Here is a 22,119-nt window from a genome sequence, read left to right as displayed (position 1 = left end):
CTGCTTCAGGTATACCTTGACTCTAGCTCAAAGAAGTCACTAGCACCAGGTTCTCTCAGGCTCAGAAAGGCAAGACAGCTGTGGGGCCTGAACCTCGTCTCCTGCTAGCTTCCAAACCCAGTGTACGTTGCAGGAAATGCCATTCACCAGCAGTACTTAGTGAGCACGGAACCTGAGACTCATGCATCTCAGGACTTGCTAGGGACTTGTGGAAATCAACAAAGACCACCCAAGTGAGAACAAGCAGAGGCTCTTTCCTTAGGGCTTGCTCCAGCAAGGGAGGTAGCAGCATCGCTTGCATTTGGCAGGGACTCCAAGGCAGGCAGGGATTGGGAAAGCTTGTTAGTAAGGAAAGAAAAGGCTCCAGGTGTGCCCCCATAGGAGGCTGTGGGCATGTCACTTAGGAACAAAGGAGCCTCAATGGTGCAGGCATCGTGACCATGACCCAAGGCCAAGTGGTAAACGGTGGTGCTGAGATGGGAGGGAGGGGAGGAAAAATTACTTCTGACTTGCGGGGTGGGAGATCCCAGCCCTGCTCTTTGAGGACCAGCCCCACATTGATCAGTTTTGCACATATCTGGGTTCTGCAAGTCCAGATTTAACTAGACAAAATGCATCATTAATGGAAGCAAGCCTGATCACCCCACTGGGCTCAATCCCGTATTTCACAGGAAAAGAACCAAGGCCCAGGGGTATCACCTGATGGGTCATGGCTACTGTGCCAGTAGGCAGCTGGAGCCCAGGTCTGCATACCCAGACAGCGCTCGAGACTGTGCTGGTGAGGACCTCCATGCCCACCCCTGCCATGCCTCCCCAGGGCCACCCTAGCCTATTGGAATGTGTGAGCTGGTTTCTTGCTTTGACTCATATCGTGTTCAAAGCTGGCCACCAAGAGTTCTTCCCCTCCGCATGTGCACATTTCTCCCATCCAGAAGTGGCGTCTCTTGCCTCACCCTGTGAGCCTGGGCTGGCCTCCGATGCATGCTGACCAACTGAATATGGTGAAGAGATGCTGTGTGAGTGACTTCAGCCAGGGTGAAGAAGGTTGAGAGTATAGGATAACTTGTTAAATGGGCCAGTTCCCAGTCTGACCTCCCTCACCCACCTCTGAACCAGCAGGTGAGGACAAGGATCCCCGCATTTGCATGCATAACAGCCCAGGTGCTCCTGCTGAGAAGGGCTGGACCCAAGGCTGGAAAGCCTGGCCAGGGAGTGAGCAGACAGGAGCACAGACTCCGGGGCCAGGTGCCTGAGTCCAACCCCACCAGCTATGAGCTACTCAGCTCCCCTCTGCTCGGGTGCTCAGTGCGCTCAGCCTTGCCGGGTGGCTGTGATGATTACATGAGTGAACACTTCTAAAGTGCTGGGACCTGTGTCTGACCCAGAGCACATGTAAGTGAATGTCTGCAGCTACTATTCCTCTCATTATTACGGGACCATGGAGGAGGACTTCAAAGTAGAGGGACTAAGGGATAAGTCCACAGACCTATGAAGGATGCAATAAATGAATACTTAAGTGATTTTCAGGAATTGCTGGCCCCCATTCTTCTGACTATTAGAAAAAGGTGCCCCTTTCTTGAGGCACTTTATTTTTGCTTTCAGGGGATGAGCAACTTATTCTGATTTTGTTGGGACAAGACACATTGCTTCTGCTTTTGGAAACTTGTCTTAATAAGTATACAAATCTATCATGTTTACAATGTGTATGGCAAGCCCTTAGTTGGGGGTACCATTGTGCAGTGCACAACCTGCCCAACCATACATGGCAGCCCTGCAGAGAGGATAGGAAACAGTCACCAGGCAATAGAGTGAGAAGAGTTGCTCCGTTTCCACCGAGAAGGCTGGGGAGAGGCAGAGTTGTGGCCAATGTTCATGAAACTCTAGGTTGAACCAGGGAAAGAAGGAGGAACTGCAGCTAAGCTCAGGGCACATCTTTCTTGCCAGAGATATGTGCAATGAGGCAAGCTTGGTGGAGCTCATTGGGAAGCCAGAGTAGGGTATGCCAAATCAGGATTATTAGTCATTCACCCAAGCATTCCTCACGCCCCCACAGAGTCAAGGCTGTGCCCAAGCATCCCAGAGGCAAACCCAGTTTAGTCCATAGTCCGTGCCAGCCCTGTCTTGCTTGTGGACCTAGGGGACAGGCATGTCCCATGAAGGCCTGGCTCAGGGACAAAGGGTAAGGCATTGGCCTGATTAGCTCCTGCCTCCTCCTCTGTTCCCATCTGGGAAGAAGCCAAGGTGAAGGTGGTTCCTGGAAGCAGGTGGAGGCAGTGGAGGATGGGGTTCCTGAGAGTGGAGCGGCAGGAGCCAGGTAACAGAAATGAGCACGAGCAGTGGAGAGGAAAATTCCTCTTGTCCTGGATATAACACCAGCTCTCTGTGTGGAATTGGAGTTCTCGCTTCTCTACAATTTCCGCCCCTTCCATGTTTTCTACGGAACTGCAGTTATCATCAGAAATGTGTGGTTTAAAATGTTTAGGAACGGCCCTACTGTGTTACAGGGTGACAGTGGTCCTTCTAGGAGAACTTGGAGGTCTGCAGGGAAAAGGAGAGGCTCAGGCTGGAGTCAGAAACCTGGAAGCACAAGTGGCCCTGTGGAAAGTGGGAGAAGGGGATGGGGAGGAGGACAGACGTTGCTGTCTTGCTGGATTGAGGAAATCCCTCCCCATCAGTCCTCTCCGCAGATTTTCTCCTAGTCACACTGTGCGGTAGTTATTAATTATTTGTTGGGTGGGGGTCACATCCATCAGAGAGAATCCACTGAAGGCCATGGACCTGCTCTCCAAGAACACACACACTCACACCGGTGGACTCTTGCTTACAGCGTAAGGGGCCTGTGGAGCCCGGGTTCAGAAGCCCTCCACGTGGTTTGGGGTGCATGGCTTCCCCTCCACCTCACACCACCCACTGGCTCCCCGCCCCGAGGCTGCTCACCTTGCCCCACACCCCCCCCCCCCCGAGTGGGTGGCCCTGTTTTTCTTTCCCTTTCTCACTCCCACTCTTGTTCTGGCACGGGCCGTGGCTCACCTGGAAGGAGTGGAAGAGGTACCAGAAGGCCCAGGCGTTGATGACGTTGTAGTACATGGAGAGGAAGAAGGAGACCACCACGCTGGCGACCCCTGCAAGGAAGCAGAGGGCTGCGCTGAGGACTGAGGATGTCCCTTCCCCCTCCGCCAGGCCCAGCGTGTGCTCCCAGGATGCACCTGTGGCGAGGCCTCCCTCCAACAGGTTTGTGTGGTGAGTATTAAGCGAGACCAGGCAGCTGTAAGCACTTCATAAGGGTGATTTCTTTTTCTCCAACCTCCCTCCTCACCTTCTGGGACAGGAGGCTGATGACATGTTTTTGAAATCTAACTGCCAGGCACTGTGTTAAGTACTTTACGTGCCTTTGGTCCTTACGACCGTATTATCTTCATATCACAGAGGAGAAAACTGAGGCCTGGAGCCTGCCCAAGACTATCCAGCTGGTAAGTGGCAGAACTGGGTTCACAACGTCATGCTGTGAGAAGCACTGTTGCTGCGAAGTGCCACCTTGTGCCAGATGTATGGTTACGCTCCCTCCTTGGCTCACCAGCGGTTGAGTCACCTGGTGGCCAGGAGAGGAGGGGTGGGGAGGGGGCTGCCCGTGATTCGGTCAGGTCTGCACAAAACCCAGGGTGGGTCCTGAGAGCAGAGAGAAGGGTGGCAGCCAGCAGGGCTCTGGGGCTGGCCCACACCAACCCTTGAGAACCAGCATTCCCTCCTCTCCCCAAGCCCAAGTGCTGGGACACTCAGTAGTAGAAACTGGCCATGGTGCACGTGTTTACCCCCACAGGCATTGGCATATGCTATAAACCAGGGCTTCCCCTCCCTACTTCCACTCCACTCTGAGAGCTGGTTGTTAAATATTCACCAGCATCCCCTGGTTGGCACAAATATCTGGTATCTTTCTTATGATGTGGAAGATGCCTCTGAGAAGTCCTCTGTGATTACTTATTCAGGCAGACTGTAAAATCACACACTTCTGTGTTAAAAATTAATAGCCTAGCGAAACCCCGTCTCTACTAAAAATACAAAAAATTAGCCAGGTGTGGTGGCGGGCACCTGTAATCCCAGCTACTCAGGAGGTTGAGGCAGGAGAATCTCTTGAACCTGGGAGGTGGAGGTTGCAGTGAGCCGAGATCGTGCCATTGCACTCCAGCCTGGGCAATAAGAGTGAAACTCCGCCTCAAAAAAAAAAAAAAAAAAAAAAAAAAGACAAGGAGGCAGTCTGGGGTTGGAGATGATTTGTTAGAACACTGGATAGATTTCTTCTGCATCTGCGACCAGGTCATGTATATGCTTCCACCCTCTTTGCTCCTGAAATGTCACTCTGCTTTCCTGCCTGCCTTCCTTTCTGGGGCAGGAGGGGTGAGCATCACACGCCATGGCCACTTCTGGTCAGGGTTCCTTCTGCATGCAGAGGCAGCCCTGGGTCATAAGCGATGTGCGGGGCAGGTGGAGGTTGTCCTGGAAGTGCCTGGGACTCTGGCTCAAGGTCACTCAGGAGAGGCATGAGATGAAACAGCCCCCTCCTGCTGTCCGTGTGGGCCTCAGCCTCCCCACCCCAGAGACATTAATGGCACTCTGCAACACCTCAGCGGTGTAAAGAAGATTAAATGAGCTCATGCACATATATCCTACAGGCTGGCTCCCAGCAAGTAGTAGGTGCTTACTAAAAGAGAGAGCTGTTATTTAACAGGGAGCAGTTGGGTGAGTTTCCAGGACTTGGAGTTACAGCTGTTTCCCTTTTACAGGCGATCAAGCTGAGGTCCAGAGAAGAGAAGCAGGGTGGCATCTGTTCCCCAAGGGGCATGCATCCTCCCTGTCTTACTGCCCTGTGGGTAGGAAACCAGCTCCTCTCAGCCCACATTCTATGACATCCCTGCCAGGCCAGTTGTTCACTCCAGGCAAGGGCTCTCTCTTGGGCCTTGTGCTTGCCCCTTGATCCAGCAGCTTTGCTGATGGGATCCCACCCACAATCCCATGCTGCCCAGGTCTCTGGGTGGGAGAGGACTGGAGGGGCCCCACGTACCGACACCGCTGAGGTACGGGCTGATGGTCCTCCAGGCACCGATGCTGCCCTGCCGCATGCGCTGCCCCACAGCTAGTTCCAGGTACAAGAGCGGCATTCCCTCCACGATAAGCATGATGATGTAGGGGACCAGGAAACTACCTGTAGATGTCCAGAGCTGAGAGCCAGGCCACCACCAAAGGGCTTTTCTCCACCGCCACTCAACCTCTGTGCAAACATCCTTCCATCCTCCTGTCTTTCCACTTGTCCATGCATTCTCCTACCTTTCCATCATCCATCCTCCTCTTTCTACTCATCCTTCGTCCTTCTTTCATTCCACATTTTCATCCATCCCTCTTGCTGCCATTCCTCTCACCTATCTGTCTACCATTAATTCATCAACTTGCCATCCATCCTTCCTTCCATCCATCCTTCCATCCAACCACGCATTCATCCATCCATTCTTCCAACTATCTTTCTATCCTTCCATCTATCCACCCTACATCCATCCATCCTTCCTTCCTTCCATCCATCTATATTTCCATCCTTCCATTCATCCATCTGTATTTCCATCTTTCCATCCATCCATCCATCCATCCATCCATCCATCCATCTATCCATCCATTCATCTATCCATCCTTCCATCCATTCATCTGTCCATCCTTCCATGCATCCTTCCATCCTTCCATCCATCCTTTCATCTTTTTATCTTCCTACTCAGCCACCTGTCTGTTCGTCCATCCACCCGTGGATGACATGCAGCCATGTCAGTTGTTAAACTCTTTAAATTCATTCTCCCTAGGAAGAAAACTGCCATTGTCCCAAGCTGCTTGAGTGCCTTTCTCAATGCCTCCCCTGTCCCAGCCCTTCTGCCAAACCCCACATTCCATCTTCCATTTCAGCAACTAATAGTCGATCAGAGCCAAGACAATTGTGTTGTTAAATATGTCAAACATCATGCCTGGATCCATGCATTCAGCTGTCCACCTCTATGCACTTCCTTTAGGCTTTGTGCACAGCCCTGATGCTGCTCCACATGAGGCAGTGTATGAAACAGACACTTACTAAGCACTTACTTTGGGCCAGGCCCTGGCTGGTGTGGAATGGGAGAGTAGCAACCATGCTCCCTGCCCTTGAGGTTCCCTGATGTTGGTGATAGTGAGGAGCCAGGGAGTGTGAATTTTGTCAGGGTGAGCTTAACAAAATGTCCAGTGGGAAAAGAGGGCAGGACTTCTGATCAAATAAAACCCAGACACTACAACTGCAAGGATTAAGGGCTGATTACAAAGAGAACTGGATCCTCAGTTGTTAAGGTAAACAACAAAATAACTATGCTTACATGAACATCTAATATTTACCAAAAAGTCTCCATTGTACACACGTACCATCCTGTAACCCACTCTTCTCACCCTATGGCATTCCCCATCACTCTCCCAATCACAGACCTTTGCATCACCCCTTAAAGAGCTGCATGATATTCTGCTCTGAAAATGAACCCAGACCGCATTTAATCAATTGTTAGACACTCGGGCTGTTTCCAGCTTTCTGCTGTCCTAAACAAAGCTGTGAAACAAAGCCTGGTCCACTTGTTTGTGTATTTCCTTGGGATACAAATCCCAGAAGTGGAATGGCTGGGGCAAAGACCAGGCAGAGCCCCCATGGCCACACCACAGAAAGAAAGGCACGAGCCACCTGCACGGGTGAATGAGCGCTCACACCACCAGGCTTGGAGTTCCCAGCTTCGTCCTGCTCATGTGGGGGCCTAGAACAAATCCTGCCCTCTCATGTCCAGACACTGCTATAACTCCTCCTGGCCAGGCTCCCTTCCTTCCCTTCAGAACCTTGTTTCAGCACCTTGTGAGTTTCCTCTCAATATCAAAGGAGTCCAAGAGGTCATTAGCTCTCAATCATGAAATATCTGACAATAAAGATTGGGCTCACACACTGAGGCTTTGAAGCCACATTCAAACCCTCAGTGGTTATAAGATAATCCTGTTTTCACACAGGGTGTTAAACAGTAACTACGTAAGGCCTGACAAGGTCCGGGGACGACTGTCTGTTTGACAGGGTCTGACTGCCCAGTGCCCATGGGTAGGGTGGAAATCTAAAACCTGATGCCAAGTGGGAACATGAGGGCTGTTTGGCCCTAGGCATCAATCATTTCTATCACTCCTGCCCCAACCATTCAAACAAACACATAATCCAGGTGAATTTGCTCTGCAATAAATTTTTCAAGAAATGATGCTAGAACAACCAAACATCCATATGCAGAAAAATGAAACTCAACCTGTAACTAAAATTTTATACCAAACAAATCTCAGAATGGATTATAGAACTATATGTACAACTAAAAGCTATAAAACTTATAAAAGAATACAGGAGAACATCTTTATGAGCTTCAGTTAGGCAAAGATTTCTTAAATACAATGTTAAAAGCACTATCTATGGAAGAAAAGATCGATAAATTGGATTTCATTACTTCTTTGTGAAAGACACTATTAAGAGAAAACACAAACTGGACTGGAAGAAAATACTTGCATCTTGAGAAAAACTTTGTATCGAGAATATATAAAGGATTCTCAAAACTCAATAAGAAAAAGAACCCTTTCAAAAAATGTAAAAAAAAGTGTGAATAGGCATCTTGAGAAAAACTTTGTATCGAGAATACATAAAGGATTCTCAAAACTCAATAAGAAAAAGAACCCTTTCAAAAAATGTAAAAAAAAAGTGTGAATAGGCACTTCACCAAAGAATACCTGTCTTAGTCTGTGCTGCTATAACAGAATACCAGAGACTGGATACTTTATAAAGAATAGAAATTTATTGGCTCATGGTTCAGGAGGCTGGGAAGTCCAAGAGCATGGTGCTAGTATCCGGGGAGGGCCTTCTTACTGCATCATCCCTTGGCAGGAGGCGGGAGGGCAAGAGGGAGCAAGAAGGAGCAAGAGGGGGCTGAACTCTCTTTTATAACAAACCCACTCTCTCAATAATGAAAGCACTCCTGAGATAATGATATCAATCCATTCACGAGGCCAGAGTCCTCATGACCTAATCACCTCTTAATGGTTCCACCTCTCAACCCTGTTGCATTGGAGATTGAGTTTTCAACACATGAGCTTTGGAGGATGTATTCAAACCATAGTAGGATGATTCCATTTATATGACATTCTGGAAAAGGCAAAACTACAGGGACAGAAAACAGGTCGGTGGTGGACAGGAATAGGGGAGTAGGAAGGGGTTGACTACAAGGGGCATGATTTTGGTGGTAGTTGTGATGGCTAATACTGAGTGTCAAATTGATTGGATTGAGGGATGCAAAGTATTGATCCTGGGTGTGTCTGTGAGGGTGTTGCCAAAGGAGATTAACATTTGAGTCAGTGAGCTGGGGAAGGCGGACCCACCCTTAATCTGGTGGACACAATCTAATCAGCTGACAGTGAATGTAAAGCAGGCAGAAAAAAGTGAAAAGGTGAGCCTGGCCTAGCCTCCCAGCCTACATCTTTCTGCTGTGCTGGATGCTTCCTGCTGTTGAACATCAGACTCCAAGTTCTTCAGCTGTGAGACTTAGACGGGCTCTCCTTGCTCCTCAGCTTGCAGACAGCCTATTGTGGGACCTTGTGATCGTGTAAGTTAATACTTAATAAACTCCCCTTTATCTCTCTCTCTCTCCCCCTCCCCCACGTCTCTCTTTCCCCCCATTAGTTCTGTCCCTCTAGGGGACCCTAATACAGTAGTAATACAACTACATGCCTTAAAGGCATGTGTGGAGATTAAATACAGCCACACATTCTTCAGCGCTCCTCCCCTGAAGAGGTGGAGTCTATTCCCCACCCTGTGAGGCTGGGCTGGCCTTCGGGCTTGCTTTGTCCAGTAGAATGTGGTATCCATGTGGGTACCAGAGCCCAGGCCTCAGGATGTCTTGTAGCTTCACCTTCCTCCTCTTGGAGTGTGCCTCAGACAGCCACATAAAGATGCCGGTCCAGGCTCCAGAGGACGAGAAGCCATGAGGAGGAGAACTGAGGGAGCCCAGCCAGCTCAGCACCCACTACCAGGTGTGTGAGGGACCTTCTGGCTGCATGAGCAAGGCCAGACACAAACAGTAAAGGAACAGCTCAGGCGCCCACAGAACTGTGAGAAATGATTAATTATTGTTGCTTTAAGTCACTAATTGTTTTTTTCTTTTTACCTCTCAATATTTTCAATATGTATTTCTAAAAGCAAGAACATTCTCTTATATAATCCCAGTGCAATGAGTAAAATCAGGGAATTAACACCAACATCAAACTATTATTTTATCTGCAGCCTTTTTGCAGTTTTCCTGACTGTCCCACTGATGTCCTCCAGGCATCCAGGCTCCAGGTCACAAGCACACAAGGCCTCTAGTTCTCAGGTTTCTTTAGTCTCCTTTAATCTGGGACAGCTCCTTAGACATTTTTTGCCTTTCTTTGTCTTTCATGACCTTTCACGATGCTTTAGAGGAGCACTGGCCAGTTACTTCGTGGAATGTCCCTCATTTGGAGTTTTGGCAGAAACACTAAAGTGATCCTGTGTCCTTGTCCAGAGGCACAAGATGTCAATGTGTTCCATTCACAGTGATGTAGACTTTGCTCGCTTGGTTGAGGTGGTGTCTGCTGGATTTCTCTGCTGAGAGTTACTATTCTCCCCTTAGAAATGATTATCTTCTTGAATATATTCTGAGCCTCAGTAACTATCCTATTTCTCATACTTTTGCCCAGTAGTTTTGGCATCCAGTGAAGATTCTTGCCCAAAACAATTATTGCTGCGTTGGTTGCCAGATGGCAATTTCCTAATTCCATCATTCCTTCTAAGTCCTGGAGTTCTTGAGTGGTTTGTTATGAATAAATAGGTAACTGAGGCACGCATTGAGCCCTGTGGTAATGTCTCTGCCACTGTGAGTCCACATTGCCCCAGATGAGTGGGACGCTTACAGTTACAGAATTATTGGAAGATGTAGACTCAGCTCAGCCTGGGGAATCCTTACTCATCACCACCTCCCTGGCACCCACTGTCACATCTCCACTGCACCGCCCTCCAGGCAGGTCTTTGTGATTCCACCCTCCAGTCCCCTCCGTGCAGTTTGTTCTCAGATCGTGACACACCTGCCCCTTCCATCCCTAACCTCTCACCCAGTCAAACCTTCCTTGGCTCCTCCTTCCACCTGGAATCAAACCCACACTCCCTCCCTTGATCTCTGAGGCTAGGGGAACAGGGTTCCCACCTTCCCCTCCGTGCCGCTGGCCTCTCTCCATCCACTGCAGTCACACTGGCCCTCCTGCTGGTCTCGCCTCAGCACCTTGGTTCTTGCTGTTCCTCCTGCCCAGGATGCTTTCTCTCTTCTTTCAGTGCTCCACCCAGACTTGGCTTCCCCAGAGCTGCCTTCTCTGTGCGCCCTCGCTAGAACAGCCTTCTTGCCCTCTTGAACTCCTTACCCTGCCTGATTTACCTTCCGAACAGTTCTCCACGTGAATAATGCTATAATTTTCTTTGTTCACTTGAGATCTGTCTCTCTACTAGCAAGGAAGCGCTCCTCTTGTCCCTGCTCTGCTCAGAACAGCACTGGGCAGAGAGCCAGAGTCCAGTGAATATTTGTTGAATGCAGGAGAGAATCCTTAGGGTCCCACTGGATCTTCCAGATGCATCACTTCCTCCAGGAGCCACCAGATCACCCAAAACTAAGACCCATCCTCTTGTCTTGCAAGCCCCTGTTGTTGAGGCACCTGCCGCTGCACTGAATGTCTACTGCTCTGTCCACACCTCCACACCTAAACAGTCAGCTCCTTGAGGGTAGAGATGGGATCTGCATGGCTTATAGTTGATCTCTAGCTTCTAATGAAGGACCTGGCACAGAGTAGGTGCTCAGTAAATGCTTGTTGAGTAACTGGCTCTACCATGGTGGATAGAGTAATGCTTGGGCTTGCTGTCCATGTCTTCTCTTCTTGTAATCTCCACCTCTTTATCCTGTTCTTCTGAACTGTGGAATAACTTTGAGATAGGGTCTTGCTCTGTTGCCCAGGCTGGAGTGCAGTGGTGCGATCACGGCTCACTGCAGTCTCGACCTCCCAGGCTCAGGCGATCCTCCTTCCTCAGCCCCCATGAGTAGCTGGGACCAAAGACATGCATCACCGTGCCTGACTAATTTTCAATTTTTTGTAGAGATGGGCTCTCACTATGTTGCCTAAGCTGAAATTACAGGATGAACCACTGCACCTGGCCCTGCCATATATGATTTCTTGCTCGGGGAGATCCATACTGGCTCTTGGTGAGCCCTGTTTCAAAAAAAAAAAAAAAAGAAAGAAAGAAAGAAAGAAAAACAAAAAAAAAAAAAAGAAAAAAAAGAAAAAGAAAGCTATCCCATAGCTCAGAAGAGAAGGATAAAAAAAAGGATAAAGAGATGGAGATTACAAGAAGAGACATGGACAGCAAAGCCAAGCACTACTCTATCTCTATTAAGCATTACTCAGTTCCAGCAGTTGTGTCTGCAGAAAGAACACTGAGTTAAATTAAATATGAAAACATATTTAATACTTAGACATATAGCCTGTGATCTTTCAGAAATTATAAGATTCACATAATACCATATTAATTTATATAATATTCTAGGTATCCCTGATACCTAATAACTAATAACAAATAAAATTGGCTGCAGAATTCTCCTTCACAGAAATGAAAATCTGAAAACAACAGAAAAGCATCTATAGAGTTTTGAGTAAAAAACGTAGCCAATTCATGTGGCTACAAAGGATGGATGTTCTCAGACATGCTCAGAAAGTGAACCACCTATTTACTATTCCTGAAAAACTTAAGTGCTCATGAACTGCATCCAACCAGTGTTGGATCAAAATAAGGAACTCAAATATAGGGTTGTGTTATAATAGAGCTAACTAGTGGTAAATAAATCAACAAAACAGAATCAAGTCTGAAAATAATACTGTTAATATCATTGTAAAGTTATACAAATGGAAAATGCAATTTCTGAATGAGGAGAAATAAAACATAAATAGTAAAATAGTCATCATAATGTGTCTGAAATCCCAGATTAGATTATATCAATAAAAGTTGTTAAGTGGAATGGGGGTGAGGAAAGAAGCAAGAAGTATAAGTGTGTTAAATTTTTTTCTTTCATAGGGTGATATCAATAGATGACATTTCATTCTTGACACTGATAACCAGAGAAAATAAGTATACTTTTCCCCCCAGATTTAAATTACTACTAATAGAAAAAAATAGGAATTATACCTTCTAAATCACTTGAGGAAAAAAAGTGAAGAATATATACTTCATATTGTAAAAGATCAAAACAAAATTAAACAATAATAACTAACAAAAAGGAAAAGTAAGGTAGTACAAAATGTGATGAAAAATAACAGCAAACATAACCTGATAATAAATATAAATGGATCAAACTTCTCCACTAAAACATGAGGATCACTGGATTATAATAGCATAAAACTTCACATAACTTAAAGTTCCACAACTAGAGAATGGTTAAGTAAGTTATGTTACCTCTGTAAATGGAATATTATGGAGCTATTTAAGTTTATACTTTCAAAAAATATTACATGATTTTGGGAAGGATTAAAATAAGTTAATTTTGAAAAAGCAAAATACCAAGTCACATATAAAAATACGGTTCTAATTTTTTACAGCAAAAATGTTAACAGTCATTACCTCTGGGTGGTGGAACTTCTGGTAATTTTGTATTTTATTATTTGTATATTTCTGCATTTCACAGAATTTTTTTGTAACTTTTATATTTTTAGTAGAGGTGAGGTCTCACCACATTGCCCAAGCTGATCTTGAACTCCTGAGCTCAAGCGATCCTGCTGCCTTGGACTCCCAAAGTGCCGGGATTACAGGCATGAGCCACCACACCCGGCCCTTTTACACAATTTCTACCATGAGCACTCATTACATTTATAACCCCCAAATTCACACCATATGTTATTCTAGAGCATGTTGTTGCTCATTTTTCTAATTATCATAGCCAGTACATTGTCTATTTGCTAAATCTAGGAATCTCACTAGAAGGAGACATTCCTTTCTTATGAAATGTATCCCTGCAAGCCCTCACATCATATTCTGTCTCCTTTGAGGGCCACAGAGATGCCAGCCCGAGTCGGCGCCTTTCATGGGAAAGCTTACTCAGGTGTCCAAACTCTTTCTCTCCCTCCACTTACATACCTTTGTTTTCCAAAAACAACAACAACAACGACAAAAAACAAAAAACACAGCAGGGATTTTTTTTTAACCTTTTTTTTCTTTCTGGGGCATGTGTGTGCTTGCGTATGTGTGTGCACATACACACATGTTTAATGTAAGGAACACTGAGCACAAGCCCCCAGGGGGTGCTGAAGCTGCTGGTCTGGGGGTTCCACTTCGGGAACCACTGCTCTATTCTGTGAGACTCTCGACCCCAGTGTCTTCCTTTTCCTTATTCACTCGCCTCCATCTTATTCTTCCCCCAAAAGTTTCCCATTTGGAGTCAAACCCAGTCAACTTTTTGAAAACCAAAAACAAAGGCACAGGTGAGATAAATGAAAGCCATCTTTACTCTTCCTGACCTTCACTGGCTTAAAACTTCTAGAATTCCTCTCCCATCTGTTCTCTGCTCTCCTTGCCCTCCCCTCGGGCAGCATCACCACTTCACCAGCTACCCAGTGCATCCCTGGCATCCATGCTGGCAATCTCTGTAAACCGCAGCTCTGACTGTGCCATTTCCTTGCTTAAAATCTGGCTTTGCTGTCAGAGCTAAGCTCCACCTTCTTCGCCTGTTATTTGGGGGCCTTAGGGATATGCTGACTCCTTTTTCATCTTCAGCTTCCTCTCCTGCCATTGCCCTAGTCCCCGCCTCACTTCTCACAGCCACATGAGGTTTCTGGCCATTCACCTCAAATGTGTGCTCTTGTGTGCCTTCTGTATACACTTTCTTCTGCCTGGAATGTTTTCACCCCTAGTTCTACATGATGAGCTTTGACTCCTCTTTCACAGCTGCTACTAAATGTTGCCATTGCCAGAAGGCTTTCTAGATCCTCTTGAGCAGTCAGTCCTTCTTGAGTTATTTCAGCGAAGCCTCTGAACGGTGCTTTGTTAAAGCTCTTCCTACTTGGTCCACCCCCAAACCTTGCACCCCATAATCACCATAATCCCGACAGCATAGTCCCTGACTTGCAGAAGATACTCAGTGAATATCTATTGAATGACTTAAATTAAGTGCCTAGAAAGTTTATATTAGGTATTGTTTGTAAGATAGTGATTCTCAACCTGGGTTGCACAGTAGAGCTCCCTGGGGAGCATAAAACTCCTGTTCAGGTCACACCTGAGACCAATCCAATCAGGATTTCTGGGGGTGGGACAGAGGCATCAGTATTTTTTAAAGCTATGGGCTGATTCCAACACGCAGACAAATAGAGGCTTCTCCACTAGTAGGCAGACTCTGTGTTCCTGACTGGTCACTCTTCCTCCCCACCAAGTGGGAGTGAGACATGTCAGACCCCACAATGCATCAGGCACAGGAAGGATGGTGTATCAGTCTGTTCTCACACTGCTGTAAAGAAATACCTCAAACTGGGTAATTTATAAAGGACAGAAGTTTAACTGGCTCACAGTTTCACAGGCTGTACAGGAAGCATGGCTGGGGAGGCCCCAGGAAACTTACATTTATGGAAGAAGGTGAAGGGGAAGCAGGCACATCTTATATGACTGGAGCAGGAGGAAGTGAGAGAGTAGGAAGCTGCTACATACTTTTAAATAACCAGATCTCACTGATAACTCACTATCACGAGAACATCCCCAAAGGGGAAATTCACCGCATGGGAGGTGATCCAATCCCCTTCTACCAGACCCCACCTCCAACACTGGGGATTACAATTTAGCATGAGATTTGGGTGGGGACCCAACTCATATCATATGGATTTAGCCCAGGGATCAAAGGAGGGCTTTGTTGAAGAAGTCATCTTAAATTTAGGGAGGGGGTTTCCTGGAGAGGATGAAGAGCACACTGGTAAGATGCCAAACATTTTGGGGTATATTCAGGGAAGGTCGGAGGCGGAGAGGAGGTTGGACCAGAAGGGACAAGGGATCCTTGCAGGTGGGCATCGCACAGGCTCCTGGCCAGGCCCTCCTCCAATGTCAAGGTGAGGCATGGGTGAGTGTCACAGGAGAACCACAGGAAGAAGCACCCTGAGCCACAGCAATTCTTATTTGGGGGTCCTAGAAAGGCCTGGACACCGGAGGAGTCCTGTCCTGCCTGTAGCAGATGAGTGCAGGATGCTGGGGAGAGAGTCTTGCCTTATCACAGAAGTGGCTTGAGCCCCAGCTACTTCTCCAGAAGTCCTGTTCTCTCTGACTTGTTTCCTATCTGTAAAGGGGGGTGGCAGGACTAACTGTGGGCATGTGAAGACCAAACCAAATTCCTTCAGAAAATGCTTCACATTATGCCTGGCAGATGCCAGGAGCCCAACAGGGCAGATGTTACCAGGATTGAGTCTGGAAACCTTGGGGGAGCAGCAGGGGCCCCTGATCATGGTATTTCCCAACTACTGGGGGTCCCCACCCACTTTACAAGTAAACAGCTGCAGTCCCTGATCCATGCAGGGACTGACCCGGTGTGAATCAGTCCCAGGCTGGGTGCTGGCCTGAAGAGCTGTGGCCACCACAGCACCTGGATCCAGACTGGCTCACGAGAGCCAAATGGCCCCACCTCTCCCCAACCCCACACTCGGGGATGATACGTTGGCAGTCTGCAACTGGCCATGGTGGGAGGATTTACATCAAGGTAATCTGCAAATTCTTGGAATTGGGTCCTGTTGTTCCACCAAGAGCCAGTTGTTAAACATTTACTGGCACCCCACTGCTGGGCCAGGGGCCACATAAGCAACCCTGACCCTTCCCTGAAGTGTGGTCCATGGACCAAGCCTTAGCCTTGCTAGGGAGCTTTCTAGAAATGAAGAACCCTGTCCTCCCCTACAGGCATCTGGGTCAGAATCCCTGGGAGTGTGGTCTAGCAACCTGCAGTTTATGAAGATCCTCAGGTAGGCTACAGTTTGACATGCAATGCTCTAAGCAATTCGGGGTAAGCCGTACAGGTGGCTGAAAGAGCTGGTTTCCTGTCCCAGAGAGCAGGAGCTTTGCAGGGATGTGGAGCATTCCAGTCTGAGAGTGTCATTGTCCTACTGCATAATCAGGTGTCCTCTGATTTCCCCCTCAATATTGCAGAGAGAAAATTTAAGAGAAAAAAAATCCGTATTTCCACCAGCCACACAACTGTTCTCATCTCTTCAGATTTCTTTCATGCACATCTTTATATAATATAAATAGTGTAGTATTTGCTTTTCACCTTATCACACACACACTTGCGTCCCCGATTTCTTCCCGAACAACCACTGCCTTAGATTTTGACGTGGTTGCCCAAGACCTGCTGACTTTTTCCAAAAGAGATTTTGTGAAGTTCTTTGGGTTGCCTTTTATTTATTTATTTTTTTCTAGAGCAGGCAGCCAGGGCTGTACAGAGATGATCGGTACCTGGAATGTAATCTTCAGAATTAACATTCCTCATGCTGGGCCTGGCCTGGGGAGCAGGAAGCAAACAAGCCTCTCCAGTCACGGGCAGAGTCCCATGGAGAGGGGCACAGATCCCTAATCCGTCTTATTCTGGGAAGTATTTTGGCACAGCCTGGCTCTGTGGTTTATAAACAAATTCTTTGTTTGCTGGGGGTATTTGCAGCTCCACTTACAAGGAAGTTATACACCCCTCTGCAGCCTTTCATAATGTGGCTGATTTTTACCTTCTGGTAAGGGCTGTAAACTGCCTGGGTTTGGGGCTACACAAATCACTTCTTAAAGGTGACTTTACTGTGCAGTGAAAGGCTTGGGAGAGCCTCTAGCATCCTCTAGCATCATTTATTCTGTGGCTTTTCCTAATACTTTGCTCATTCACTCAACAAATATTTATTGGATGGCTCCTGTGACTCCATCACATCACAGAGGTTGGGCTGGGGGGAGACAGAGAAACTGGAGAACAATGTTGCAGTCCTTCTGACCAAGTGCTTATTTGGCCTGTGAGGTAGTGAGGAGAGTCAGAGAGCTCGACAGAGAGAAGGCAACATTTGGCCCGGCCTGGAGGGAATGGTGGGAGTTCTCCCAGCAACAGCAGTAGGTGAAGGAAATATCTTGTGTAAAGGGTTGAGGCACAGAAGGAGGTGCTCATGGAAGTGTTCGGAAGGCAGGGGAGGTTTCAAGCTGTGTGGCAGGAAATCAGGTGGAAATATTGGACAAATGGTCAAGTTAGGTGGTCAGGTGCCTACTGTGCCAGGTGGACTGTTTGGTCTTTATTCTGTAGACACGTGGCTGAGAAAGCGCCATCCACCAGACCCACACCCTCCTTTTGTGTGTGCACCCACTAATCCATGCATACACCCAGCCAACAACCCATCCTCCGCCCGGCTTCCACTCATTTATCTAGCCACCCATCCAGCCGAAGCATCCTCTGCACAAGGCACAGGATTTCTTCTTGTTTCTTTTTCTTGGAACCTGAGGGTCTTGAAGTTTCCCTAGCAACCCCTTGATACATATTCAACTCCAGAACTATCAGCCCCACATGCATCCCTCTGCAGACTATTTTCAGGTGATGGTGGTATTATAAACAAGGAATTAAGTAGTCATGCAACAGTGAGGCTCACCTGGACTGACGACTGGGAAACACGTACCCAGGATAAAGGTATCACGGGTAGGTCTACTGAGCACAGAATGATGTGGAAATCTCATTCTGACAAATCATTCTTTTTAAGAGTCAGTTATAAAGCTGTCAGAGCACATGGCAACGCTGTTAGAGCATATGGCAACATACGCCCTTCACATCATTATGGTGTATTTATGCACTTCAAATTTAAAAAAGGAATCCGGAAATTAAGAATGCACTATTTAAAAAACTCTGTGAATTAACCTTTTGTTGATTTGGGGTGAGGGGAGGAGGGAGCAGTGTTTAGCTCTTGGTCTTCTCAAATGGGTTCATTTTTGTAAATACTTTGGTCTAACATCTTTCATGATCTTTTATGGTGAAAAAAACATGCAGATTATAGAAGTCCTAATACACAGACGCACACACACACACACACACACACACACACGGTAAACAAAAATCACCCAGAAATTTTGTTAACAATTTGATGTCTTTTCCCCATTCTTTTCTCTGCATATTTTAAAGCAGTTGTTTTTAAATATCAAATCCATTTTACATAGCTTTAAATCTGACTTCTCCTCCCTCCACTTAATATATGATGCGATAAAATACAATTTTTTTTGAAAATGCTGCCTTAATGGCTGCGAAGAGCAACATTGAATGGATGCTCTAGAATTTACTGAAGCAATCCCCTTTATTTGAGGGCTTAGGAAGTTGCCAATGTTTTGCTTTTATTAAATGATGGTGACGATCCTTCTACCTCTGTCAGAACTCTGACAATTTCTAGATACAATTCTAGAAACGACACAACCGAGAAAAAAAAGTGTTTTAAATGCTGAGACTTAAATCTCTCTTGCCATACTGCCTTCCAAAAAGGTACTTGGGCTTCACGAGGTTCTTGGCATGTGTAGAAGGTGTTCCCAGCTTTCCGCAGCGCTAGGGGAGTGCGGTAAGAGCGCGTGGCTGGCTGGCTGTCCCCGGAGCGTGCATGATGCTTCCGAGGAAACATTTAAGAAAAACAAAATAAAACAACAACAACAACAAAAACCTAAAACAAAACATGGAATGATTTGCATTTCCTGCTTTCTGTCGTTCCAAACTCAAACCAATCTGCTTATAAAAACTTTAAAGAAATGGCTCAAGATCCTCCTAACCTGAGTTTCAAACCGTTGATTTAAGTTTCGGATCTGAAAGTTGTATAACGAGTTTCTGTTGAATAAGACAATTTCCTACTCACTTTTTACACCTAAACGTAAGGTTTACTCACTGACAAGTCAGACCATTGCCACTTCTCTCGAAGGAGGAGACAGCGTCCCCTGCGCTCTCAGAGCCGCAGCCTGGCCAACAAGGGTGAGGGTTGGGGGCTTGGCCGCCCCCGGGATGGGGCGAGGGGTTCCCGAGGGGTTCCCGAGGGCTTGGGAGGGCGGCTTGGGAGAGAGCTCCGGCTCCGGAACGGGGTGTCCTGGGAACAAACACTCCCGGGTCTGTGACGTCGGACAAATCACGCTCGCTCTCCCAGCCTCAGTATGCCGTTCTGTAACTTGGGTCCAACCCCGGCGCGCACGGACCGAACGCCCCTCGGCACGGAAAGAGCCCGTGGAGACGCGCACAGAGCGGGGCTGGGGCCCGGGCGCGGTGAGCACTCACCTCCGCCGTACATCTGGCACAGGTAGGGGAAGCGCCACACATTGCCCAGGCCCACAGCGTACGAGATGCAGGCGAACACGAACTGCAGCGGGTTGGCCCACAGCGGCCGCGTTTTCTCCATGGCCCCGGCCTGGGCGCGCTCGGCTCCCGCTCGGGGGTCCGGCACGGCGGTCTCGGTGCGCGGTCGCCAGGCGCACCGTCCCGCCCCCGGCTCGGCTTGGGGATGGCCCCGCGCCTCCGCCGCCGTAGCAGCTGGCCAGTTTTTAAATTGCTAATCTCATTAACGGCGCGCCCTTCCGAGAGGCGAGGCTGGTAAATGGATGACGGCGAGCCCCACCCCGCCCGGCCGCCGCGGCCGGGAAGGCACCCGAGATTACAGAGGACAGGGCGGCGTCCCCCGGAGTCCTCCGGCTCGGCGGGGCCTTTCCTTAGGCTGCAAAACTCCTAGGAGTGGGCGCTTTCCCTCGCCACTCACCTGTCATTTATCAAGCGCCTACTGTGTGCCAGGCATTGTCTGGGGACACGGCTGTGAACCACATCCCAGCTCCCTCTTGGAGCTGACATTTTGGTAGAGGGAAACACTTGAATTGGACTGCATGAAATGCCCCATTTGCAACCATTTTTTTTTTTATTTATAGAAAGGACAATGTCATATGGTTCAACCTAGCCCACATGTAAGACTGAGAGACGCGAGGAAGACACCTAAGGCAAAGTAAAGGGGTAAGCAGTTCCGGGGGGTGGTCAGGGATGGTTAGGGAGGGCTTCTCAGAGAAGAGGGCATAACATTTGCCAGGGAACAGAAAGAAGTGAGGGACCTTCCTGGCAGTCCCGTTCTCTCCATCCACCCAACAGCTTGGCCCTGCGTGCCTACTGGGTCCGGGGACCGAATCAGGTTTTGAACTGTTATGGGGGACTCTACTGCTCAGGCCAGCCTAGGGGCCAGAAATTTTGATTTATTAGGCTAGGGTAGGGAACTAAGAAATCTCGTATTTCTGCCAGTCTTACAATGTGATTTGACTGAGGGTGGTCACTAGACAAGACAGAGCTTGGTGCTTTGCAGTAATGTGGGATCTGGGTTTGTATCCCAACTCTGCTACTGACTTAGCTGTGTGACCTTGGACAAGGCACTTGACTTCTCTCAGTTTCTGTGTACTCCTCCGTAATGCCAACAGATGTCCTCCCCTCTCTCCTGCCCGGCAAGGAAGGGCTCATGTGAGGATTAATTGGCAACTTAGCTTACTACCTGGCACAGAGAAAATTCTCAAGAAAGAGGCCGTTATCAAGTCTCCAGCAGGCTGAATGAATGAATGGGTAACACATTAATACTAACGCCGTGCTTTCAGCAGTGCCTGGTACGTTGTAAGAGATAGCAAAATGCTAAATGAGAATAATAAAATTTAAAAGAGATGGAAAGCAGAGTTGCTAGTGAAAATCTGACTTGAAGCCAAAATGAAATCAGTGTTCTAGGACAGCTCCTTGTTGGGCTTTCCCTGGAGTTCTTCCTGCCTGTCTGGTCCCAGAGGAGAAGAGTGGGCAGGGTGAGGGAGGTGGAGGCTTCCTCAGACACATTACCTGTCCTGGAACCTCCTACTTTGAAAAAGCAAAGCAGAAAAAAAAGGCAGCACAGCAGGAGAAACTATTTTAATTTTTTAAACTTCAGATTCTAGATAAATGTTTTTCCTACCCATTGCCTCCTCCCCAAAGGAACCTACCATCCTGGTGTCTAACCCCATGGGTTAGTTTTGACCGTGATGAAGATGGAATTAAATGGGATGTACTTTTTTTGTGCCTGGCTTCATTTGCTTACTGTTGTTTGTGGGGTTCATTCATGTTCTAATGTGTTGTGTAGCTGTGGGTCATTCCCTCTCACTGCAGTATAGTTGTCGGTGGTGTGAATATGCTGCAATCTACTACTGATGGATGTCTGTGTTGTCTCCGGTTTGAGGCTGTCATGAATAGAGCTGTGATGCGCATTCTGGTGCACAGTCTTCCGTAGATGAATGCACTCACTGCTGGGAACTTCCTGACCTTAGGTGTATTTGGCTTTAGCAGATATTGCCAAACTGTTTTCCAGAGTGGTAGTACCAGCTTATGCTCCCTTTGCATCCTAATACTTGTCATTCTGTTTTTAAAGGTCTGTGCAGTCTTGTGGGTGTATAGTGATAGTTCATTGTGCCTTTTTTTTTTTTTTTTTTTTGAGTCTCGCTTTGTTGCCCAGGCTGTAGTGCAACAGCGCAATCTCGGCTGACTACAAGCACCACCTCTGGGCTTCACGCCATTCTCCTGCCTCAGCCTCCCAAGTAGCTAGGACTACAGGCACTTGCCACCACGCCCGACTAATTTTGTTTTGTGTTTTAAGTAGAGATGGGGTTTCACCATGTTAGCCAGGATGGTCTCAATCTCCTGACCTCGTGATCTGCCCGTATCAGCCTCCCAAAGTGCTGGGATTACAGGTGTGAGCCACCATGCCTGGCCCATTGTGCCTTATTTTAACTTCCCTGATGACCAGTAAAGGCTGCATACCATTCCGTAGGCTAACTGGGCCATCTCGGTATCTTTTTTCATGAAGTGCCTTTTCAGATTTTTTGTCAGTTTTTAATTGGGTTGTCTGATTTTTTCCTACCAATTTGTAGTTCTTTATAGATTCTGGATATGTGTCCTATGTCAGTTTAGTGTATTACAAATTGCTTTTCTCAGTCTGTGTTGCCTTTTATTCTGTCAGCGGTGTCTTCTAATGAAG

General features: G+C 47.5%; 1 protein-coding gene across 1 annotated transcript in view; it reads right to left on the bottom strand.

The window, feature by feature from the left end:
* The window catches only part of SLC6A20 (solute carrier family 6 member 20), a 38,968-nt gene extending 19,336 nt beyond the window's left edge, over positions 1 to 19,632 (bottom strand). Inside the window, exons 1-3 of the mRNA XM_007983932.3 lie at positions 19,380 to 19,632; positions 5,057 to 5,197; positions 3,031 to 3,122 (exon numbers count right to left, since the gene is read on the bottom strand). Coding sequence (XP_007982123.2) covers positions 3,031 to 3,122; positions 5,057 to 5,197; positions 19,380 to 19,500 — 354 coding nt within the window. The 5' untranslated portion in view covers positions 19,501 to 19,632. The remainder of the gene's footprint in view (positions 1 to 3,030; positions 3,123 to 5,056; positions 5,198 to 19,379) is intronic.
* Between the last annotated feature and the right edge of the window lie 2,487 nt (positions 19,633 to 22,119).

Source organism: Chlorocebus sabaeus, chromosome 22 (assembly GCF_047675955.1).
Source record: "Chlorocebus sabaeus isolate Y175 chromosome 22, mChlSab1.0.hap1, whole genome shotgun sequence".
NCBI lineage: Eukaryota > Metazoa > Chordata > Mammalia > Primates > Cercopithecidae > Chlorocebus > Chlorocebus sabaeus.
This window is presented reverse-complemented; position numbering and strand designations above follow the sequence as displayed.